This window comes from Grammomys surdaster, unplaced genomic scaffold (assembly GCF_004785775.1).
Source record: "Grammomys surdaster isolate TR1022 unplaced genomic scaffold, NIH_TR_1.0 325, whole genome shotgun sequence".
NCBI classification, from domain to species: Eukaryota; Metazoa; Chordata; class Mammalia; order Rodentia; family Muridae; genus Grammomys; species Grammomys surdaster.
The window spans coordinates 1,937,259-1,946,314 of NW_021604744.1; the positions used below are offsets into that span (position 1 = coordinate 1,937,259).

Genomic DNA, 9,056 nt, shown 5'->3' on the forward strand with positions numbered 1-9,056 from the left:
TGGTTGCCAGGAGTGGTGGCACACACTGACAACCTCAGCACATGGAGGTAGGAGGCAGCTGCATCAAGAGTTCAAGGCCAGCCTCAGCTATGGGATGATTTTAGACCATCCTGGGTTCCATGGAACTCTGTCATAAAAAAATAAGAAAAACCTGAGAGAACTGTAAGAATGATTGCCGAGTGCCAGCTGAAAGGTTAGTTTCTGCTTTTATACATCTTTATAGTTTCATTTTACTACAAACATGGTACTTAAGCTAAAGATAAGCTCTTTATAGTTGCAGTACTCTGTCAAAGGGAAAGCGTTTTATCATATAAGAAACTAATTAGGGTGAGCCAACTCTGGATATGTGGGAGTGGTGTGTCTTTTTGCTCTCCTCACCCCATGCGTTGAGTTAGGCTGAGTTAGGCCTCCACACCTCCCTGCTTTCCTGTCATACCTACTGGTAGTCTCTATGCAGTGGGAACCCTCAGCTTTTCCATTCCTGCAAGGCTCTTGGAGGATATCACACTCCTGACTGATTCAAGGATGGGCCAATCAGCGGTGTGCCATCATAGTTGTCTTCAGCCTTGCCATGAAATCTTACATGGTCCTCAGTCATCCTGAAGTTTCTCCACGTGATTTCCTGTGGTGGTCAATATGCTGTTGCCTCTTCTCTAACCAAAAAGTGAAGCATCTTGCATGAGTGTATTGATTTTTTTTTTCCTCTTCTCTTTTCCCTCGCTCCAGCCACGCTCGCTCCGTCCCAAAGGTTTTTATTTATTTATTATATGTAAGTACACTGTAGCTGTCCTCAGGCACCCCATAAGAGGGCATCAGGTCTTATTACTGATGGTTGTGAGCCACCATGTGGTTGCTGGGATTTGAACTTATGACCTCCGGAAGAGCAGTCAGTGCTCTTAATTGCTGAGCCATCTCACCAGCCTGAGTGTATTGATTTAACAGTCTATTCCACATTTCCAAACTTATTTGTAATCTGTTTTACCTTTTCAGAGGTAAACTATTTTTTTTTTTTTTTAAAAAAAAAAAAACAACAGGGTCCCAGATGAGCTTTTAATTGTGTAGCAGAGAAGGGCCTTGAACTTCTGATCTTCTTCCTTCCATCTCTGGGGTGTTAGGATTTTCAACATGTACCACCAAATTTTGTGCCCAGGGATCAAACTCAGGGCTTCATGCGTGCAAAGCAAGCACACTGCCAAGCAGAAACTAAAGGCAGGAACCTGGAGACAGGAACTGATGCAGAGGGCAGGAACCTGGAGACAGGAACTGATGCAGAGGGCAGGAACCTGGAGACAGGAACTGATGCAGAGGGCATGGAACCTTCACATGGGATCCAGAGATCAGACTTGGGGGTGATCAAGTTTATCTTGCAAATGTTTTACCTGCAGAGTACCACCTGCTACCCCTGGCCTTTAGAACTATACCTCTAATGTTCTTAGTATATAAGTAGGTTTCATTATGATGTTTTTGTTTGCATGTACCATGTACTTTGCACATGCCTGCCGACCCCCACTCTCTCCATCCCTCCTCTCTGTCTGTCAGTGCTACACTTCTACCCCACATAAGCCTATCAGCAGAGGTCAATACTAGGGCAGCCCTACACCCTAGCTCCTTCCCAGCTTACCCTACCTCCTTCGCAGTACCTTGGCAGTCAGTGGCCTTAGTTTGCTTTTTCCTTTGCTTCACCACCAGTCTTCTCAGTAGATGAACATATCTAGTTCTTCCCCATAAAACAAATCAAAATCCTTCCCTTCATTTTTTAGTAGGCATCTGTTCATTCATTTGTCTGTCAGGCATTTTAAAAGTCTTTTTTATCATTGTCCATTTTCTAGCTTGCCATTAGCTTTCTTACCCCTTTAATCAAGCTTGTTTCCCTAAAAACCACAGAGACTTGCTAAAGTCCATACTTGAACCTTGTTTTAGTCAGGGTTTCATTGCTGTCAAGAGATGCCATGACCAAAGCAACTCTTATAAGGACAACATTTCATTGGGGCTGGCTTACAGTTTTAGAGGTTTGGTCCATAGTCATCATGGTGGGAAGCATGCAAATGTCCAGACAGACATAGTGCTGGAGAAGGAACCAAAGGGTTCTACATCTTGATCTGCAGCAGTAAGAAGACTTACATTGAATATTGGAGACTTCAAAGCCCACCCCTACAGTGACATACTTCCCCCAACAAGGCCACGCCTACTCCAGCAAGGCCATGCCTACTCCAACAAGGCCACGCCTACTCCAGCAAGGCCACGCCTACTCCAGCAAGGCCATGCCTACTCCAGCAAGGCCACGCCTACTCCAGCAAGGCCACGCCTACTCCAGCAAGGCCACGCCTACTCCAACAAGGCCATGCCTACTCCAGCAAGGCTACATCTCCTAATAGGGCCACTCTCCATAGGCCAAGCATTCACACACATGAGTCTATGGGGACCATAGCTATTCAAACCACCACAGATTTAAAATGAGCATGTCCAAAATTATTCTCATTTGTCTCTTAACAGGTTTCCCTCAGTGGCTAGTAGCATTACCATCTGTTTAACACTCAGGTTTTGCTTTCTAATGCTATGATAAAATGCTTGGGAAAGAAAGAGGTTTTTTAGCTTACTCTTGCGTGTCATGGTCTATCACTGAAGAAAGTCAAGGCAGGGACCTGGAGGCAGGAAATGATGCAGAGACTGTGGAGAAATGTCTACTGGCTTATCCTTCACAGCTTGCTCAGCTTAGTTTTTTATATAACTGAGGACTACCTGCCTAGGGGTGGCACTACCCACAGTGGCTTGGGCCCTTCCACATTAAGCAAGAAAATGCCCACAGACTTGCCTAAAGGCCTGTCTGATGGAAGCCTCTTCTCAGATGACTCTCTAGCTTGTGTCAGTTTGACAAACTCCCACCAGCCTTGCATCCCAGGAGTCTGATGCTTGCCTTCCTCCTGCTAGCAACGACCCCAGTCATTTGTGCTCCTTCACCAGCCCTGCATCCTAGGAGTCTGATGCTTGCCTTCCTCCTGCTAGCATCGACCAGTCATTTGTGATGCCTCCTTGTCTTCCCTCCTCCCTTCTGAACTGTAAGCGTTCCTGTTATCTCTTGTACCAAGAATGTTCTTCTGTGACTACTATGATCTGGTCTCTCCCTACCTGCCCATCTGCTCTTTCTTCTTCCCTTGAGTTAGATTCTGTGTATTAGGATAAGATCTTCAGGTGATTCTTGTACATATTTAGGTGTCAGAAGCGCTATTGTAGCACACTGTTTGTCCCAGCTCCTAGGTCAGGTAGTTTTCTTGGTGCTGAGGGATCACTCTGGCCCTGACTGGCTTGAAAGTTATTCTGTAGACCAGGCTGACCTGGAACTCACAGAGCCCCATCTGCCCCTGCCTTCTGAGTGCTGGCAGTAAAGGTGTGTGCTGCCGTGCCCAGGCTAGTGTGTTGCTTGTGAGAATGCATGCTTACATGTGTCTCTTCCATACTTAAGGGCAGATGTTGCCCTCATATCCCTAGCATAGTGCTGGGTTCAGAGTTGGTTGAGCTGAAATTCTATACAATTCTGTGTGGTGGCATTAGCCTGTAATCCCAGCACTTATAAGTTGGAAGCAGAATGATCAGAAGTCCAAGGTCAGCTTAGGATACATGAGACTATCTCAAAATAAAAATAAAATAAAATATTAGTCATTAATTCTGATGTCTAATATTGACTTATGTTTACCATATATGATAAAAACATTTGAAAACATGTATTTAATTGCATGACTGGGGGTGGGACATGTTGTTTAGTGCAGATGCCACCACAGGCCAGAGACTTCAGTCCATTCTGGTTTCTGGGAATAGAATCTTCCCAAGCCCTCATAAAAATATCCCTTAATAAATGACATGTCTAAAGACATTGCCTGAATATCTTCTTACCAAATCAGTAGGTCTCATCCTAGGCTTCAGCAAAATATAGGGGACCAAATGTATCTCAGGTATATGAGGCAGGGCTTCATATAACTCAGGCTAACCTCCAACACCTCTGTAGCTGAGGCTGACATGGAACGCCTGATCCTTCTGCCTCTACCTCCCAAGTACTGAGGTTACAAGTGTGTGCCACCTTGCCTACTTTAAAAGATCTTTTCCCTGTGGTGCTGAAAATTGAACGGAGTCCTGTGCACACTAGGCCAGTGGTCTACTGTTGAGACATCCCAGCTGATTATCAGTATAGCTTCAATTGCAGCTGCATTTGTTTTTTGAAGGAAAATAACTCAGTAGGTGAAGCAAGAGATCTCTGGCTGTATGCTTTCCGTGTTCCAGATACTTGCTAAGGAGCCATGTGTTGGGAGCTCTCTCTATATATATGTATATGTGTATGTATATGTATATGTATACACTCACACACACACAAATATATATCCAGACAAATAGGTCCATGAGGTCACCGTCTGGTGTCTATCTCTGTCACTGTTAGCCTCAGCCATTTGGTTGAGACAGGGTCTTTTACTGACCTGGAGCACACTGATTGAGCTTGACTGGTTGGCTGTGGAACAGGGTCCAGCTGCCTCTGCCCTCCTAGCACGAGGGATGCAGGCACATTGCTTCTCATGCTTGTGTGACAAGTAGTTTACCTACAAAACTAGCTTACATCCTTTGATTTGCTCTTTTTGAGACTGTCTTATGTAGCCTAGGCTGGCCTAGAACTCAATAAATAGCTAGGGCTGACCTTGAAGTCCTGGTTCTTATGCTTCTGCCTCCCAACTGCTGGGACTACCCAAATCTTTTGTTTGGTGGGTCTTTATATTTTGTTTCTAAGACTGTCTCATACTGTAACTGACCTGTAACCCCAGATGTAATCTTGAATTTACAAAGATTTTCCTGCACCTACCTTCTAAGTGCTGGGATTAAAGATGTGCACCACCATGTCCAGCTAACTTGAAATTTTAAATGGAAAACTTTGAGTTCTGTTGGAACATGTTTTTGGAAAAGACTTAGCTAACATTTTATCTCCTTGCTAATATTTTTGTGTGTTGTTAGGTACTTACAATTTCATCAGAAATCCCTAAAAGAATTCAAAGTGCTTTAAAAGATGCAGAGGAATCCAAACAAGTTCTTAATGAGTTTCTAGAACAGGAAGCACCTCTCTTCAGCTCCATTAACAGCCATTTGCTGACTGCTCAGCCCTGGATGGATGATCTTGGAGCCATGATCAACCAGATAGAAGAGATCGGGCGGCATCTCACATACCTGAAGTGGGTTTCACAGATCGAGGAGCTAAGGTAGGCGGCACTGTTCTCAGTGTTATAGTTTCCTTTGAGGCTCAGTCTCAGAGAGTATATCTATGCTATTAAATAATTGAGTTAATTAGAGATTATAATTTTACCTGTTGTTGGGAAAATAACATTTTATATGCTTATTTTGCTCTCTTGTGAATGAATATAAACTTTTCAGGTAGCTTAATTTGCATTTGAAAGAAAGTAATATAAGTAAGTTAAAATTTTGTTATTGTTTCATTTTTGTTTTTTGAGACAGGGTTTCTCTGTGTAGCCTGACCATCCTGGAACTCACTCTGTAGACCAGGCTGGCCTCTTTAAGTTAAAAATTCAAGGCTAAGGAGGCGCATTTTGAACACATGGTAAAAACTACTGTTTCTAATGCTAGATTTCCCTGAGTATGATCTTCAGTATTCCTACTAACATTGTCAAATTGTCAAATAGTTGTCAAATATTGAACAGTATTTCATCACTAGAATTTGAATTTTTTAAATTAATATTTATTAGTTTTATATATGAATACACTGTCACTCTCTTCAGACACACCAGAAGAGTGCATCAGATCCCATTACAGATGGTTGTGAGCCACCATGTGGTTGCTGGGAATTGAACTCAGGATCTCTGGAAGAACAGTCAGTGCTCTTAAGTGCTAAGCCATCTCTGAAGCCTGAATATGAATTTTTAAAATATGGATATCATCTAATAAGACCTGCATTGTGAGAAGCTGAGACATGGCCTAGCAGTTAGAAGCACTTGCTGTTCTACAGAGGACCTGGATTCAGTTTCTGGAATTCGTGCCTCTGTAACTTCAGTTCAGGGGAATCCAGTGCCCTTTTCTGGTCTCCATTGCCACTGCACACGTATGGCACATGTAATATACATGCAGGCAAAGGACTTGTACAGATAAAATAAGTGATTGGCTGGGCAGTGGTGCTATATACCTTTAATCCCAGCACTTGGAGGCAGACGCAGGTGGATCTCTGTAAGTTAGAGGCTAGTCTGGTCTACAGAGTGAGTATCAGGCCAGAGCTACACAGAGAAATCCTGTCTCAAAAAACTGAGTAAGTAAGTGAGTAAGTAAATAAATGACTCTTTAAAAAGAACCATGGCTGGGCAGTGGTGGCGCACGCCTTTAATCCCAGCACTTGGGAGGCAGAGGCAGTCGGATTTCTGAGTTTGAGGCCAGCCTGGTCTACAGAGTGAGTTCCAGGACAGCCAGGACTACACAGAGAAACCCTATCTCGAAACAAAACAAAACAAAACAAACAAACAAACAAACAAACAAAAGAACCATGGGCTGGGTGTGATGGAACACACTTGTAATCCCAACACTTGGGGGACTGAAGCAGGAGGGTTGCTTTAGGCCAGCTTTGTCTACATAGTGAGTTCCAGGAAAACCCAGGCTCCACATTGAGACCTGATCTCAAAAACAACAACAAACAGAAAGAACAGCAGAGTTAGGCCAGTGTGTTGGTGCAAATCTGTAATCTCAATTATTGGGAGGCTGAGGCAGGAGGATAGTAAGTTCAAGATCAACTTATGGCTACATGGCCAGATCTTGTCTTAAAAAAAAAACAAAACCCAAAAAACTATACAGTGTTCTTAGATGAATAACAGAGTTGAACTATCTTTGAGTAAGGAAAAATAAGAAAGTTCTTTTGATAAAAAGAGAAATAAAGTTCACATATATTTTGCGAATGCTACGGGTTAATTGCATCTGGTCTTGCCTCTCAAGCCAGAGTAACATTTCTGCCTCAGTGGGGAGAGTATTCTGTTTCATGGTATGGTCCCCTGTCCCCTCCAAATTTAATATTGGCTGTCTTTATTTTCTGAGACAGTCTCTCACTAAACCCAGAGCTCACAGCTTGGCTAGGCTGGCTGGCTAGTGACTCCCCAGTGTCCCTGTGTCCCTTCCTGTGCTGGGACTGCAGGTGTATCACCACGCCTTACTTCTCATGTGGGTGTAATGGGTCCTCAAGCTGGCACTGAAGTACTTTATGTGCTGAGCCATCTCCCTGAGACCTCTCTTAAAGGACCTTAAACCCTGCTTTACGTCACTCTCTCCCTCCTCGCCCCTCTGACAGGGTAATATTAATAACTTCGTAAGCAGAGTGCGCTTCTACGTTGTTTGAAAATTTCCCTTGTGTAGTAGCCAAAGAGATTGACCGAAGCAAGACTTTAGTTATCATAGGTTTCTTGGTACTTGAATTATTTAAAAGAGAATTTTAACCCAGGAATCATTTTGAATAAGAATCAAATTAATAATAAGTACCATACAGACAGTTATTTCACTCCCTTAATAATAGAGTTTTTCCTCTTAGGTCTTTGTGATAACATTTCTATTTCCATTTTTTGAACTTATGAGACTTTTTCATCTCCAAATTTCCCTTTAATGACTAGTTTTTATTCTGCTTTTTCTCTCTCTCTGCTTCTGTCAGTCTCTCGGTCTCTTTCTCTCTATTCTCTCTCTCCCTCTCTCTCTCTCCTTCTCTCCCCCACCCCTCTCCTTGCTTGAACTAGCATCCTGGCAGTGTTTTGTATGGACATTATCGTGATCAGTGTCACATGCCGCTGTCATTCTGTTTGTTTCTATACTCTGTCCTTCATGTTTCGGTGTTATATATAATTCTGGAAAATTTATAATGTGTGGTTACTTGTACATTTTCTGTTCTTCTGTAAAATAACATTTTGGGTTTTGAGATAGAGTCCCAATGTAGCCTTGGCTGACCTGGAACTCATTCTATAGACCAGACTGATCTTGAACTCACAGAGATCTGCCTGTCTCCACCTCCTGAGTGCTGGATTAAAGGCGTGTACCCTGTGCCTGTCTCTTCTTTCTCTTTTTTCTAAAGATTTATTTGTTTATTTTATGTATATGAGTGCTCTATCTCACACATACCTGCACACCAGAAGAGAGCATCAGATACTAGTATAGATGGTTGTGAGTCACCATGTGGGTACTGGGAATTGAACTCTGGAAGAGCAGCCAGTGCTCTAACTGCTGAGCTGCCTCTCCAGCCCCATCTCATTTCTTTTTTTAATGGAAGGGTCTAGGCTGGTCTCATGGCCCCGTGAATTCCTGATCCTTCTGCCCCTGTTTCCCCAGTGTACAGTGCAAGGATTGTGTGTGTGTGTCACTGTGCCTGCATGTGTGTGTCACTGTGCCTGGCTACATTTTTAAAGCATAGTGGTCTTTATTTAATTTAATGAAACATTTAATTTGGAATACTTTTTTTTTTATGTAGAGATGGTAACAATGGTGCAAAATAGATAAAAACTGAAGGTTACTGTCTTTCACTGTTCCAGCTACTAGTTACATTATCCCAGGAGCTATGACTTCTATGAAAGAAGTCCTGCCTGCAACCATGAGTATTGCCTGAAAGAATGTGGCACATCTGTCCTTAGGAGCGGGGAGAGACAGGTGGAGGAAAACATCTGGAACACAGGCTCTTAGGGTGTTACAGGGGGGACTCCGTGTTCCTGCGATGTGATTGCCAGATGAAAGAAGTAGGAGCCGGGCAGTGGTGGCGCACGCATTTAATCCCAGCACTTGGGAGGCAGAGGCAGGCGGATTTCTGAGTTTGAGGCCACCCTGGTCTACAGAGTGAGTTCCAGGACAGCCAGGGCTACACAGAGAAACCCTGTCTCGAAAAAAAAGTAGGCAAGCCATGTAATGCTTCATTCTACCCTAAATGTAATCTTATATCATGAAGGAGAAAATTTTTCTGAGCGTGAAATTATTCCAAAGAGGGATTTAGGTAATGGTTTAGGCAGCACAATGCTCGCTATGCAAGCATAAGCATCTGAGTTCAGTCTCTGGCACTTACATTA

At 43.2% G+C, this 9,056-nt stretch overlaps 1 protein-coding gene across 1 annotated transcript in view; it reads left to right on the forward strand.

Annotated features, from left to right (window-relative positions):
* Positions 1–9,056, forward strand: part of Rint1 (RAD50 interactor 1) — a 28,710-nt gene that overhangs the window by 2,919 nt on the left and 16,735 nt on the right. The window contains exon 4 of the mRNA XM_028778104.1: positions 4,990–5,231. Within this exon, the coding sequence (XP_028633937.1) occupies positions 4,990–5,231 (242 nt within the window). The remainder of the gene's footprint in view (positions 1–4,989; positions 5,232–9,056) is intronic.